Genomic DNA, 16,351 nt, shown 5'->3' on the forward strand with positions numbered 1-16,351 from the left:
GCTGAAAACAATGAATAAACTTGTAGTTTACAAATGCCCTCGACAACCATTTTAGAGACTTTCAGTTTTTGACTTCCTGCCTGCAGGAAGGAAATGGCAGTTGACAGTGAGGACAACAGGTGCTCCTTTGAACACAGTGATATCTTCTGCTTACTAAAATAAAAAGCCCTGCATCAACACTCCTACATGGAAGTGAATTCAAAACCACAGGGGCCAGTCATTCCACCACAGATCCAGCGTCAGAAACCAAATGTGTTCTGTCAGGAAGTTCTGACTCCCGGCCTGGGAAGTGTAGGCTGAGGCACAGGCCTCTCAGATCAGTGTTGGACTCTTTCAAGTAAAGCATTTGGGTGGTTTGAAAATGGCCTTTGAATGCCTTCAGCTTGCTTTGGTGCAGTTGTGTGGCAGATTCGTCGGGGAACTTAGGAGGGAAGGCGTCAGGACTTTAGTACACAGCTCTCAGTTGCAGGGTAGATGGTTTGTGAAGCCCTTTTGCATCTCCCCATGACTGTGTCTCCAGATCTGGTCCGGGCATTGTTTCTTCCTCTGTAACTTAATGTTAGCATAATGGCATTCTTTTCTTCTGCCAAGCAAGTTGGTTGCTCTGAGTCATTCAGATATCTTCCCTGCCTGCCAGTCTATTAATTATAATTCAGGCAAATGAGACAATAGAAAGTGAAGGCTGAAATCGCTGGAGCTTGTGCCTTGGACCAGACAAGCACCAGCTGGTTCTCACCCAGGCACCTTTGTTAGTGCTCACATCTGTTTTTGAGGGCACACGTGCTGGGAAATTTTGAGAGACACCATAGTACTGGCATCTATGAAGCTTTTGTCAGTGTCTGGAAAGGGGCAGAAAGATTGTCTAACACTAGGTATGAAATTAATTGTGTAACCCGCCCTCCACCTCCCAACCCACAACTTTGTCTTCCCTCTCTGGCCTTGGGACTTTAAAGAGCCATGTGACAGAGGAAGGAGACATAGGAGGTGTAAGTATAACCAAGCAAATAAACAAGCATGTCGGCTGAGTGAGTCCATTACATAGGACAGATGGTTCTCAATTGATTTCTCCTGCAGTGTGAGTAACAGCATTCATTCCCTTGGAATAAAGGAGCCCTCAGCCATGACTGAAGGCTGCGCCTTCTGCAACTGCTCTGTGCTCCCCTTCATGTCCTCACCCATCCCTCCCATGAATGTGTGCTAAGAGCCGGTTCTGTGCTGAGCCCTGTGCTGAGCTGAGAAATGATGACTCAAAGCTTATGGCAGATGTTTCCTGCTTTCAAGGAGTGTATGGGCTTCCTGGATATCTAGCCTATAAACCAGGATATAGATAGCTATAACTGAGCAGAGAGGGTTTCCAAGAGCATTCGGCACAGAGGCGGTAATGCCGAGAATTCTACTTGGAGAAAGTGCCTGTGGTGAGCACTGCTGCAGGATCCCACTCGTCTCAACTCCTCTCCAAAAGCGACCCAGCAACCCGCCCAGCACAGTCCTGGAGATTGTTTCCATGCCTTCGTCCTGCTTAGCGTTGGCTGTGTGGCTCTTTGCTTCTGTTTAGTTTTTCCACTCAGAGGTTAAGTGGAAGTGAAATTTGTTTGTCTAGCTTCTGCCCAAGGAAAAGTGAGGGAAGTAAATTGGTCAATGAGAGCATATATATATGCTTTTAATTTCATTGCAATAATTATTTTAAAGTTACTTTTGTTTTATGTGTATGAGTATTTGACTGAAGTGTATGCTTGTGTAGCACACAGATACCTCAGATACCTTGACTCCTTGGGTACCAGAAGAGGGTGTCAAGTCCCCTGAAACTGGAGTTGCTCTGAGTCATGTGGGTGCTGAGACTCAAACCCAAGTTCTTCACAAGAGCAGCAAGTGCCCCTAACTGTTGGGCCATCTCTCCAGCCCACTTGCACTGATTTTAAAATACATTTTTCTTAGTCTAAAATTATCGTCTAATTTTTTAGATTTATGAACCATTTAGATGATGGCAATACTAATGGAAAAGTTGATTTATTATTTTTATTATTATTATTATTATTATTATTATTATTATTATTATTATTATTATTTTCTCCCTCGTATACTGCTCTCCTCCATTTCCCAGACACAATGCTATTAGTTTGATGACTATCTTTAAATTTTAATTTGATTTTAAATTTATATGAACATCTAAAACTACAACAATTTAAAGCAAAGCTGAGGTTTTGTCCCTGAGAGGTAAGCACATATGCCGCACCTTGCTGTGCCCATCTCCTCTCCGCTCTGTAGACCTGCACAGTCTATACCACACTTCGACATAGATGCCTTTCCATTCCTTCAGGCCAAAATAACACTGCAGCAGTAAGCAGAGCCTGCTCTGAGCCAGGAGGGAGAGCAGAAGAGGTCCAGACCCTGCTCAGAGAACGGCCTTGTGCTTCTACATTTCTTTTCAATGTTGTCTTCTTTTGAATCATCAGCCTCTTGCACGTGTCAGTTCTGAAGGTTCTTTATCCATTACATCTAAGTCTTACTTCTTTTTCTTAATGCTTATAGTGAGTGGTGTGTGTGTGTGTGTGTGTGTGTGTGTGTGCAGAGTGCACATGTACATGTGAACATACATGCAAAGAACAGTGAGTCCCTTTTCTAAGGGCTCACATGGGCAGCTGAGGCGGTATTAGAGTGGGTGTTTCTTGGTCTGCTTATTTCTTATCACTCTCTGGATTGGCATCATTCTCTGCATCTGGCTTCTCCTCAGTTACTCATCCATCACATACTTACTGTCTTAGATAATTTCTTTGTTGCTGTGAGAATACTTGGCTGAAACAGCTTAAGGGGGAAAGGGTTTGTTTTCACTCACAATTTGAGGATATTGTCTATTACGGATAGAAAGCTAAGGTGGCAGGAACTTGAGACAGCTGTCACAGTCTATTCACAATCAGGAAGCAGAGATGATTGCCTATGGTCAGCCGGCTTTCTCATCGTATTGAGTCTGTGACCCTGGATGGCACAGTACATAATAGGCAGGTTTTCTCATCTCATTTAGCTTAATTGAGATAATCTGTTTGTCTTAGGATTGTCACAGCAGACTATTGTAAAGGAAAGCATTTAGTTGGGGCTAGCTTTCAGGTTCAAAGGTTTAGTCTGTAGTATCATGGTTTGAAACATGACAACGTGGTGCCAGAGAAGGAACTGGATTGGCAGGCATCAGGAAAAGAGAGCCACTGGACCTGGCTTGGGCATTTGAAACCCCAAAGCCTACCGGCCAGTGATACCCTTCCTCCCACAAGGGCACACCTCTTCCAGTAAGGCCACAACTCCTAATGCCACTCCCTAAGCCTTCAAACAACTCTATGGGGGATATTCTTATTCAAACCACCACACCAATATAGGCATGGCCAGGAGCTAATCATTGAGACAGTCTCACATAACTACGTCCAGAGGTTTACCCCCTAGGTTATTATAGATCCTGTCAAACCTATAATCAAATTAACCATCAGTTATTAAATAATTGACAATGTGTCAGGGGTAATGTGAGTATATACAGTTGGTTAAACTTGTTTTAATTCTGACTAAAAATAATGGCCCTTGCAGCTTACTCAGTCCTGCCTGTGCTGGTTTGGTTTTTGTCAGCTTGGAGCAAACTGGGTCATCAATTGAGAAAATGCTTTCATCAAGACTAGCATGGAGGGGCTGAGTCCTTATCTGGCTTATCTGCAGTGATTGACCTGGCCAGGGCAGCAGAGGAATGAGAAACTGGTGAATACACAGACTCAAGGACATAGAAGAGCTGGAATCATTTGGGCTAGGATCTCTGGAGTAGAAACCATAGCACCCAGGGAGCTAAGTGCGTTTAGTATATACACTGAAATATATACTGGGAAGACAGGATTATTGCATATGGCTGAATAAAAGTATGAGCTGACTCTGTAAGGGAGCAGTCTGCAGGCTGTAAATATCTGGGGTAGGGACATTCTCTGCATACACGGGCAGCATCACATACGGACCAGACGTGCCTAGCCATCTCTCTGAGCCTCACTCTTTGCCATTTGCCCATAAATCTATGGTCTTTGCCATGACCACGGCCATGTCAATAACGTATTTACTCAGGCCTGTACACACGCAGGGCCTCCTCTGCTCCTCAGAGGTAGACAAGTCTGTGGGGAATTTTTGGATTAATGATTGATAAGGGAAAGTCTGGCTCATTGTGGGTGGTACTACTCTGGGCAAGTGGTCTTGAGAACACAAAAGGGTAGCTGAACTCGAGCCTGGAGCCCAAGTCAATTAGCAGCATTCCTCCATGGCTTCTGCTTCAATTCCTTCCTCCAGATTCCTTGCCTTGTGTTCCTGCCCTGACTTCCCCTCATGAGGAACTGTAGGCTGTAAGATGAGAGACTCCTCACCACAAGTTTGTTAGTATTTTATCCATAGCAACAGAAACAAACTAGAACACTCTTCATGCTTCTTAGTTCACATTCCCAAGAGAAAGAGTCTGATGGGCCAACAGGACTTCAGGTCTTAGGTAGATTGCTGGATGTTCCACAACCCTATGTGTCCTTTGTTCAGGAGGATGTGGCTGAAGAAGGGTGGAGGAATTGGACACAGCAGTCTTTTCTAGCCTGGATCTGTCCAGCAGTCTATCCCAGGTTTCATTATGCATTTGTACCATTTCCCAGAGGGCCAGCAGTGATTTGCATATATTAAATATTCAGTGGATATGTAAATATAGTCCACATTTATTCACACAGTATTGGGCTTTCTGTGGACAGAGAGCAGGAAGGAGAGATGGCTCAGGGGTTAAGAATAGTGCTCTTGCAGAGAAAACATGTTCAGATCCCAGCACCCCTATCTGGTGGCATACAATTATCTGTCCTCATTCACACACAGAGCATCATACCCTGGCAGTGGTGGCACTTGGGAGGCAGAGGCAGGCGGATCTCTGTGAGTTCGAGGCCACCCTGATATACAGAGCTAGTTCCAGGACATCCGAGGTTACACAAAGAAACTCAGTCTTGAAAAGCCAAAAATTAATTAATTAGTTAATTTAAAAAAGAGAAAAAAATCACTTTTTTTTTTTTGGTATTGCTGTTCATGTCTGTACTCTACACATGGAAGACATGGGTTTTGTGAGGATTTGGTAGAATATTCTAATGTCACCTTCTCCTGGACCTGCTCTGCCCTGCTGGCTTTCGCGGACCATTGCAGCTCTCTTACCTCTGTAGTTGTCCCTCTGCAGTGTCTCCAACATCCCTCATTCATCTTGCTCATCTTTCTTCTTTCCCTTCCTTTCTCAAGGCAAAGACAATGTTGTCCCACACTTCAGCTTTATTGTACTGTGTAGTTTATGCCTCTGGCCTTTGCTCTCTGTTATTTGTAGGTTTGTTCTCTATATTGGACTATGAACATGTTCAGAGCACTCAGCCGTGTCATTTACCATCACCCCAGAATACCTAGAAGGATCACCATGGGGACCCAAATAAGTTTTATGAAGGAAGTGTCTTCCATGGATACATGTGCATTTTAGGTATTTCATGTGACTTGTAGACAGGATAAAGAGCTCTGAATGTGTGAATCCCAGTGACAGGCTTCTGTTAATTCTGGCAGTTTCCTGACCAGCAAGCAAAGAGCAGTGTGAATCTGTGCTGCACACCAATTAGCATAAATAACGAATGAAGACTTTTTCAGGAGGGACCCTGGTTAGGAAGCTGGTATACTCGATCCAAACGTCTTTTCTTGAAACTTGGAAGACTTATAAAGAGTAGCTTTGAAGGTGAAGACTTGGAGTGTGCGTGTCTCTCTGCATGAGTTTATTTACATGTGAAAACACGGTACCAAAAGTACAGGTGTATTTTAGTAAATGAAATCTTTTTAAACTCTAGAGTTACATTATTCTAGTGGCTTTATATCATAAGGACTATCTATTGTATAAATAACTCTTTTGAAAATTTATCCATAGACATTGCATTTAAAAAAAAAAACCAACAAACAACAATATAACCACCACCACCACCACCTCTTTTTTTTTGATTAACCAGTGTTCATGCTTCAGAGAGTTCATCTGACTTCTAGTAGGCCATGTGTAAATACATCTAGTGATCACTTCTACAGAGGTTCTGTTTCTTTAAGAGAACTATGACTGTTAACTCAGATCATTGAACCATATGAGGGTCAATAAAAGAATAAAATCCCTGGTTAGCGATTCGAGTACAAGGAACTTGATCCCAGTGTGTGTTTATGTGCTGCTCACGGAACAGAGGAGTGCCAGGGCCTCGGCTGCTCACTGCTTCTCAGGATGGCTTCTGGGAAAATAATCAAGCTGGTGGTTTTTGAGCTGCTTGAGTTCGCTGCCTTCTCCATTCCTACCCTTGTGATAATGGAACAGTTTGCGACTGCCAAGCAGCGCACAGGGTCTGAAAAGACTCACTATTGGCTCATTGTTTCCTGTTCCATCGCCTACGTGGCTGTAGTGAGTCTCTTGATCTGGGTTCCAGTCAAAGTTGTCCTATACAAGAAACGGCATCTTTACAAGAAGATTATAGGATGGTAAGTAGAGGATCTTATTAGCAGGAGCCCCTGATGTGCTTTTATCCTTGAATATGATGTGCACATGCATGCTAAGCAAGTGAACTTAGCACCAGAGTGTACAAGATTAATAGTGACGTTGCACTTGACTTCTGTAAATGTATTGATGTTGTGGTATCTTTTATATCTTCTATGTCAACGTATTGATGTTATGGCATCATCTATATTTCTACGATCATTTTTTTTCCTAATAACAAATGACATAAGTTAACAAGGTATATTGGTTTCAATATTGCCAGGAATTTCTCAGTACACTAATTTGTACAAAGTTTCAGAGTTGCTCTATACACATTGTAATCACAAGCTTAGCATGCAGAATTTCACTTTTGTGCCAAACTGGAAGTAACATCTCCTTTTAAGTGTTTACATTGGACTTTGCTGGTATATGGCACGATTTGGCCATTCATTAACTGAGATGGTTTAGGCAACTTGATTACTAAGATTTCAAAATAATAGAATGCGTTAGATGGTCATAAGTCCTATTAACCCTTGCAGGTAAGTCCTATTAATCCTTGGCAGGGAGAAAATATGTCCGTGACAATGCAGAAGTACCTTAGATAAAGATTTGACTTTGCCACATGCCTGTAACCCAGCAATCAGGAGGCTGAGACACAAGCATCCAAGGGTTCTAGGTCAGCCTGGACTACACAGTAAGATCTGACAAAGAGTGAAAACAACTTTTTCTTCTTCTTCTTCTCCTCTTCCTCCTCCTCCTTCTTCTCCTTCCTTCCTCCTCTTCTTCATCCTCCTCCTTTGGCATTACCTGTCATCTTTGACTGGTGAGCTAGAGAACAACCCCTTTTACTATTGTATCTTCAGGCTTGGTTCTCTCCCATCAAGGAGTACTTTATTTTCTCTGGTAAGTTAAATTCTTTTTTTTTTTTCATGCGTGAGCAACACAGAGCAGATTTGAACAAGGAAGAGCTGAGCATAGTAATATAACTTAGGGTGGAAATATAAAAGCCGTACACACAATGATGTAGTAGTCTTGGGACGCACAGAGCTGAAGGATAGGTGGAGTTTACCAAGGGCTGGAATTGGAAGTACCAGGCTACTTTTCGTTCCCTAAGGACCCGGCTTCTAAGAAGTAAATCACTTTGTGGTTGGGATGAGACAGAGACTTTCCAACCTTGACTTGAATCTCAGTATCACCAATAGGTATCTTAGAAGTGGACCACAGACCACAAATTCCTCTGACTTTTCAAAACTGTTAGATGAGCAAAGGATTTGGGGAGGTAGTGGCAGTTCCAAATGACAGTGAGAGTAAAGGACAATAGCCCACTGCAGTGCGCTGCCCAAGGCTCTTGGTTTTGCTGGTTTCTTTTACATTGGCTCCTATCACCAGAACTTTATGTTCCAAATGTTACTCAGATGGCAAACTTTCCCATACAATTTATTATCAATCTAGTGGGTATTAAGCTATAATGGCCTTTCACAGATCCTGTGTGTTGAGGGTATGATACATGGATCTTTATCTTTTAATTGTGGACCACTTCATACAGGTGCCTTACCTCAAAAAGTCGACATTGTGATGAGTGTGTCATTAGTATTCCCCAAAGGAAACTGATACTCAGGAACGCTTAGCAACTTCTCCAAGGTCAGTCTACTAAGTGATAAAACTGGGCTTTGGACTTTGGCCTTCTCAATCCATGGTTCATACTCCACCTACCTTCCAAACTATCTCTGATGAACAGGTCTCAGGCCTGTAGGCAACTGAGGTTGAATAGAAGAGAAGTCCTTTGTACCTAATCTTCAGAGCATGGCAAAAATCTCATCCTTTTGGGATCTACTCAAACTTCATTTTTATATTGGTTCCAAGTAGTCCCTGCACCTAAGGGTCCTAGTTAGTTGCCACAACTTCATCTTTCAGTATTTTCTTCTGGAGAGCCCTCTCCCACACTTCAGTTTCTGTTTGTGGGTGAGGCTGTCCTCGGGTGCTACCAGTGGATTTACATACATGTACGTCACTTTATCTATAATTTCAGTGAACTCTGCCACTATTTCCTCATGGGCTCATTTATGAACACTATCTTGTGGCTACCTTCTAGGGACATTAAAGAGAGGAAACAGCTCATGAAAACAATTGTGGGCATTTTACACACTCAGCAAAGCTAAATTTAGAATTTATGGCAATGTAATGAAGTTATGTGTTGCTGCCTTCACATTATATCTGAAAAAAATAGAAATTTAAAGTGATAACTTTGTCAAGAGACATGGCTAGCTTGCCATGGCTCTGGGATCTGTAACCCTAGAGTTGTCCAATTCTATACAATTTCTTCTATTTTATGAAATTTTTTCTTTCTTTCATTTTTTTCTTTTTTTCTTTTTCTTTGACTTTGAAGGCCAAACATGGTTTACTGTAATGGCATTAGAATGTATCTGCCCAAAGATGTTCATTTCAGTAGTACTCATATATGATTGTCAATGATTTTTTGTAGGATCCTGCTTATTTGAACATATGGGAGGCAGCATAGTGACACATTACAACTTTAAAGTTATTTTTGCATTTACACAAGTGCAGTCACATACAGGGTATTAAATCTTAATTGTTACACAAAGATAGCTAAAAAAAAAGTAACTGTTAATAGATATAGTAGGGATCACAAACTATTTAACTTATTATTAATCATTGAGTAACTAGGTAGATAGTTGTTCATTTGAAGTTTCACAGATCTTTATCTTCATAGGTTTGATATTGATGAGAATATTTGAAAGCATACTGGGAAAGACCACATGAATCCTATGAAACTGGTTTTTAGAGAGAGAGAGGTATCAGAGAGAGCTAATCAAGAATCTGTCCAAAAAAAAATAGACGTGGACTCAAATCTCAGCCTTGACATTGGCTTATGTTAGTTATTTACATTCTCTGAGCTTTAGTTTTCTCAAGAACCAAACAGAGACAATCTAGCTTCCACTTGGGAGCACTTGTTAACAACAACAACAACATAAGATTGTGCATCTGAAGTCACCAGCACAGTGCCTTGAGGCTTTATATAGATATCAGTGTTAGTGACCTTCAGCTGAGCTGACTATTTCCGTTTAAAATATGAACTTGTTTAATCCTTAGAGTAATCTTGAGACATGGAATAGGTCAGGCTAAAACCAAAGAAAAGCAGATGCCGACAGTGGTGCTCTGAGAATTTGAAGAATTTTGTAGGATCTCTTTTGTCATTTGAACATGAGAAGCCATTACATCCTCAGAAGTTACTTTTGCATTTACACAAGTGGTTTGGGTTTCCTTTTCTCTGTGACCTACTGGACAGTGCTGTGAATTGACCAGCTGGCCATAATTCTCCTTTTATGAAGAGGAAGCATGTCACGGAGCTGAAGACATACTAAGTCAACAGAAGAGATTGAACTTTCACTTGTACCAAACACTTCCTAGTTCCTTTAGACTTGTTGTCCTTTCTTGATTGCCTGTTATCATTCCTATGGATTAGGGAGAGGCAAGGTAGAATAAAGAAAAGCTACTTAAGTAAATAACTAAGTGCTTATGCCAATCCTTGAGAGAGACCCTTTTCTGGAAGTTTAGAAGGCTCACTGGGGACAGGACAGCTCTGGAGGATACGTGGTATGCCCAGACTGCCACAGGGCTCAGAGCTGTGTCTCAGGAACTCTTCCAAGTCTTTTTCACAAGACGACTATTTCAAAATATGATGTGTCAGAAATCTATGGCAGTGTGAAGTTTGGAAGACCATGTTTTAACTGATATTTTAGATTGTTGTGATTTTGCTGCTACTTTGTATCAGGCTACGGTCATGGCAGTGGAATAAAACCCAACATTTTTTTGATTACCTCCAATGTGCCATACATACTTCTGAACATACAGGACTTGAAATAGAGGGTTCCAAAATGCAAAGAGAAATTATGAAGTCAAGTTGAAATAGCCCAATCAAGACTTCACTTTACTTAGAATAAGCCAGGGTTTTTATAGTTACAGGAGAAACTGAAACCAAATCTCTAGATTACATGATATTTGCATACTGCAAAAGAGGTTCAGGTGCCAAAGTTCCCAGGTTCGGAAGATCTTCAGGGGGTGGGCGTACTCAGGCAGTGGGTGTGCTCAGGCAGCTTTTTCAAAGATGATCTGACAGTCTGCAGAGAGCATCTGTCCGGGCTCCCCAGGTGTTAACCTCCAAGCAGAGACTGCCAGAAGTCCCATGGCTGAGGGGGAGGGGGAGGTAACAATGAGTAAACCTGCCTGTCCTGAAACTTGCTCTGTAGACCAGGCTGGCCTTGAACTCACAAAGATCTGTCTGCCTCTGCCTCCTGAGTGTTGTGGTTAAGTCCTTTGCCACCATCACCCAGCAGCTGTATCCCTCTTGAATAATAGTTTCTGAACATCAGCTTTGTTCCTTAAAATTCAACTTGACAGCTGGAAGAAATCTCAGAGCTCAGTGTGTAAATTGTCTTGAACAAGATAGATAGACCATCTGCCTCTTGTTTTTCTTTCTTCAAAACAGAGAGCTTAGTATTTTTTGTGGTTTTAATTACCAGAATGGTCTTCCTTATTTATCAGACAAAACCTGCACCTGTGTGCCTTCCTTCCAATCCTCTTTCGAGACTTTACCTCCCTTTATATATCAGTGAGCTTAACCATGGCCGGGATTTCTGCTTACCACTCCCCCAAACCCCCTCTATCATTCCTTAAGCACAATATTCATTGTCAAAACTATATGTTGCCATTTCTGTGATGTCTTTTCAGGGTGACTTCTCCGAGCACACTGTACCTGTCCCAAAGCCTCTCAGACAGATGAACTTAGTATTATTATAGTCAGGTCACCCCATTGGGCTCAGTCACGGCCCTAGCCATTCTGGTTTTGTTGTTGTTTGTTTGTTTGCTGGTTGTTTGTTTGTTTGTTTTCAGTTTGCAGAATCCTACCAGTTCTCCATGCCCCATGATTCCTGGGTTTTATAAAGTTTGAAAAGTGTCCTTGGATGCTAGCTGGATTTCTAATGTCTGGATATCATATTTAGATGTTCTTTTGATTCAACCATCAATTCAACACCATTGGCTCCATGCCTTACAAATTAAGGATCCAGTTGACTGAAACTTCAAAGAGGGATTTCCTCATCCTGAACTTAGGCAACACCTACAAGCCCAAAAGTACATTAATGTCAGAGGTCATTACCTCTCTGTCTTTAGAACACTTTGTACTGAACACTTTTAGCACAATTGAGGCGAACAGGCAAGTGAATGGATAGCTGTATTTTTAAACCTGAATTTAGTAGTTTCCTCTCCCCCCTCTTTTTATTTATTCTTTTCTCATACAACACATGCCAACCACAGCCCTCCAGCCACCACTCTTCCTAGTATCCTCTCCCCAACTTTTTCTCCCCCCCAGATCCACTGCTCCTCTGTTTCCCTCCAGAAAAGAGCAGATCTTCCAGGGATATCGACTGAACAAGACATAACACGATGCAATAAGACCAGGCACAAACCCTCATATCAAGGCCAGGTGAAGCAACCAGTAGGATGAAAAGTATCCCAAGAGCAGAAAAAAAGTCAGTGGTTCCCCAATTTCTACTATTAGAAGTCCTACAAAATCCTCAAGGTAAACAACCATAACATATATGTAGAGGAGCTAGCATAGACTCATGCAGGCTCCATGATTGCTGCTTCAGTCTCTGTGAGCCCCTATGAGCCCTATTTCATTGACTCTGTGAGCCATGTTCTCCTAGTGTCCTTAACCCCTCTGGCTCCTACAATCTTTCTTCCATCTCTTCTTCAGAGTTTCCCAAACTCTGGAGGAAAGCTCCCTGAAGACAACTGGGCTGAGCACCAATCTATGAGTATAGCAGAATATCATTAGGAATCATTTCATTAGTTCATTGACTTTGGGGGCGGTCAGTTGTGTTTGGTTCTACTCTAGGCTTCTGGGTTGACCTGCTTCTGGTTCCTGGCCATTGAGACAGAGCTGGGCATTGTCTCCCTCTCATGGCTGGTGCCTCTTGTTAGATCAGTCATTGGTTGGCCACTCCCACAAGTTCTACACCACTTTTATCCGAACACATCTTGCAGGCAGCATAGATTGTTAGTCAATGGTTTTGTGGTTAGCTTGGTGCTCCAGTCCCACCACTGGAAGCCTTACCTGATTACTAGTTCAAGTTTTATATTTTCTATTGCTAGGAATCCTCATTAGGGTCACCCTCATAAGTCCCAGAAAGTTTCCACTGTACTAAGTCTATTACCCCACAAATGCCTCTCTACAATTCCAATCATCTCTCCCCATATTCTCTCCCTCAGTGCCTCTGTCACTCTCCTGATCCCTCCTGTTCCCACTCCTACCTGACCCTAGTCCACCCACATAATCTATTCAGTTTCTCCTTCCCAGGGTAATCTAGGTATCTCCCTTAGACCCCTCTTGTTACATAACCTCTCTGGGTCTTTGAATTGTAGTATAATTATCCTTTACATAACAGCTAATATCTACTTGTAGATTCCATAGCATCGTCTGGGTTATCTCACTCAGGATGATTTTTTTTCTAGCTCCATCTATTTGTCTGAACATTTCATAATGTCACATTTTAAAAACTGATAAGTAATACTACATTGTGTAATTGTACCACATTTTCTTTATCCATTTTTCGGTTGAAGGACATCTAGGCTATTTCCAGTTTTGGCTACTATGAATAAAGCTGCTATGAGCATAGTTGAGCAAGTATCCCTGGGGTAGGCTGGAGGTTCTTTTGAGTATATGCCCAAGAGTTGTAGAGGTTCTTGAGGAGATCAATTCCCAATTTTCTGAGGAATAGGCATATTGATTTCTACAGTGGCTGAACAAATTTGCACTCCCACCAGCAATGGAGGAGTGTTTCCTTTGTCTCATATCCTTGCCAATATGAGCTGATGCACATGTTTTTCATCTTATCAATTCTGGCAGGTGGAAGATGGAATCTCAAAGTAATTTTGAATTGCTTTTTCCTGATGGCTAAAGATGTTGAAGATTTCTTTAAGTGTTTCTAGGCCATTTAAGATTCCTCTATTGAGAATTCTCTGTTCAAATCTGAACCCCACTTTAATTAGATTCCTTGGTTTGTTGATGTCTACTTTCTTGAGTTCCTTGTATATTTGGGATATTAGTCCTCGATCAGATGTGGAGTAGCTTTTCCCATTCTATAGGCTGCCATCTGCCCTTTTTTTCCGTATTGACAGTGTCCTTTGCCTTACAGGAACTTTTCAATTTCATGAGGTCCCATTTATTAGTTGATCTTAGTACCTGTACTATCAGTGTTCTGTTTAAGAATGCTGTGCCAATGGTTCAAGGCTATTCCTTACTTTCTGTTTTGTCAGGTTCAATGTATCTGGTCTCATTTTTTTTTTTTTTATTTCCTCCATCTTGTTTTAACACGTTATCATATGAAACGTGGGACATCAATCAAGCCATTAATTCCTGAGATTATGCTAATGGGATGGCTGGTGTGGTTGTTTCCCAGAATAGCCTATTCCCCTGGAAGGATGCAGCAGACTCTCCTCACTTGGTCTTCTATGCTTAGGTCAGGAGCCATCACGCCTCTATGGCAGTCCTCTTAAAAGGGCACCAAGCATGTCACCGGGAGGATTTTCCCAGGCAGCCAGGCCAGCAGCTTCCCTGTATACTATTGTGTGCAGCCAGGCCAGCAGCTTCCCTGTATACTATTGTGTGCAGCCAGGCCATCAGCTTCCCTGTATACTATTGTGTGCAGCCAGGCAGCCAGGCAGCCAGGCAGCCAGGGCCAGCAGCTTCCCTGTATACTATTGTGTGCAGCCAGGCAGCCAGGTCAGCAGCTTCCCTGTATACTATTGTGTGCTTCTGGTCTTCTGTACCTTTGTCTTCTCTGGGCTGAAGTGCGAAGCCTGAACCATCTCTTTGATCCACTTGGACTTGAGTTTTGTGCAGATTGAGAAGTAGGAATAATTTGCATTCTTCTACATGCAGACATCCAGTTAGAGCAGCACTATTTGCTGAATATGATTTCTTTTTTCCAGTGTGTATTTCTGTCTTTTTTATAAAAAAAAATATTGTATGTTCATAGCTGTTTGGATTTATGTCTGGCTCCTCAATTCAATTCAATTGACCAGTGTGCCTGATTTAATGCCAATATCATATGTTTTTTATTGCTCTGTTACGGTTTGAAATCAGGTATGGTGATATTTCCAGAAGTTCTGTTATTGTTCAGGTTTGCTTTAGCCATCTTCTTCTTTTGTTGTTTTTCCATATGAAATTGAGTATTGTCCTTACAAGATCTCCAAAGAATTATGTTGGAATTTTGATGGGCATTGCATTGAATCTTTAGATTGCTTTTAGTGGGATGGCCAGTTTTTACTTTATTAATCCTATCTATCCACAAGCATGGAATCTCTTCATCTTCTGACATCTTCAATTTCTTTTTTCAAATGCTTGAAGATTTTGTCACCAGGTCTTTCACTTGCTTGGTTAGATTTTTTTTATTGTTTGTGGCCATTGTAAAGGGTGTTGTTTCCAGATTGCTTTCTAGAGAACTCTTGATTTATTTATTTATTTATTTATTTTTTTAGTTAATCTTGTATCCAGTCATTTCACTGAGGGTATTTATCAGTTTCAGGAATTCCCTTATAGATTTTTGGGGGTTGTTTATGTATACTACCCTATCGTTTGCAATTAACAATATTTTCACTTCTTCCTTTCCAATTTGTATCCCCTTAATCTCCTTTAGTTTTCTAATGGTTCTAGCTAGGACTTCAAGTACTATTTTGAATAGTTATGGAGATAAATTTTTATTTTATGTATATGGTATTCATGTGTATGGGTATCCATATTTTTAATTCAGTACTTTCCTCTTTTCATTTTACTTATTCTTCTCTCATACAACATATCCCAACTACAGCCCCTCCACCCACCACTATTCCTAGTATCGCCCCCCCCCCCAAAACACACACAACTTTTCCTCTCCCCCAAATCCACTACTTCTCTGGTTCCCTCTGGAAAAGAGCAGGTCTCCCAGGGATATCAACCAAATAAGGCACAACAAGATGCAATAAGGCTACGCACAAACCCTCTTATCAAGGCTGGATTAGACCACACACGGGGAGGAAATGGTGGCAAGAGCAGGCAAAAGAGTAAAAGGCTCCACAACTTCCACTCTTAGGAGTCTCACAAAATTCACAAGTTAAACAACTGTATCATAGGGGTTGCTTCCGGTCTGTCTGGGCCAGCCAGTGCCCTGAGCAGAGTTTGGGTGCAAGCTCCACAGCCAGTCCCACAACACCCAGAGGAAGCTCCACTCCTAGGCACTCTAACAAGCCCAGGGTCACAGGATCCCAGAATCATAGGATCACAGAGACATTTTGACTCTGAGAAGTTCTGACACAATCAGGATCACAGGAAGGACAGGCTCCAGCCAGATTTAGGAAGAACATGTAGCAATAGAGATAACCAGATGGCAAGGAGGCAAGCATAAGAATATAAGCAGCACAAACCAAGGTTCCTTGGCATCATCAGAACCCAATACTCCCACCATAGCAAGTCCTGGACAAATCATCACACTGGAAAAGCAAGATTCAGATATACAATCACTTCTCATGGTGATGATACAGGACTTTAAGAAAGATATAAATAGCACCCTCAAAGAAATACAGGAGAATACAGGTAAACAGCTAGAAGCCCTTCAAGAGGAAACACAAAAATTCTTTAAAGAACTACAGGAAAGCACAGTCAAACAGGTGAAGGAAATGAACAAAACCATCCAGAATCTAAAAATTGAAATAGAAAACAATAAAGAAATCAGAAAGAGAGACAACCCTGCAGATAGAAAACCTAGGAAAGAAATCAGGAGT

The 16,351-nt window shown here is 41.7% G+C and overlaps 1 protein-coding gene across 1 annotated transcript in view; it reads left to right on the forward strand.

Moving 5' to 3' along the window:
* Window positions 1–6,207: 6,207 nt before the first annotated feature.
* Tmem236 (transmembrane protein 236) overlaps window positions 6,208–16,351 on the forward strand; it is a 57,273-nt gene continuing 47,129 nt past the window's right edge. The window contains exon 1 of the mRNA XM_031369056.1: window positions 6,208–6,516. Within this exon, the coding sequence (XP_031224916.1) occupies window positions 6,266–6,516 (251 nt within the window). The 5' untranslated portion in view covers window positions 6,208–6,265. The remainder of the gene's footprint in view (window positions 6,517–16,351) is intronic.

Source organism: Mastomys coucha, unplaced genomic scaffold, assembly GCF_008632895.1.
Source record: "Mastomys coucha isolate ucsf_1 unplaced genomic scaffold, UCSF_Mcou_1 pScaffold15, whole genome shotgun sequence".
Taxonomy (NCBI): domain Eukaryota; kingdom Metazoa; phylum Chordata; class Mammalia; order Rodentia; family Muridae; genus Mastomys; species Mastomys coucha.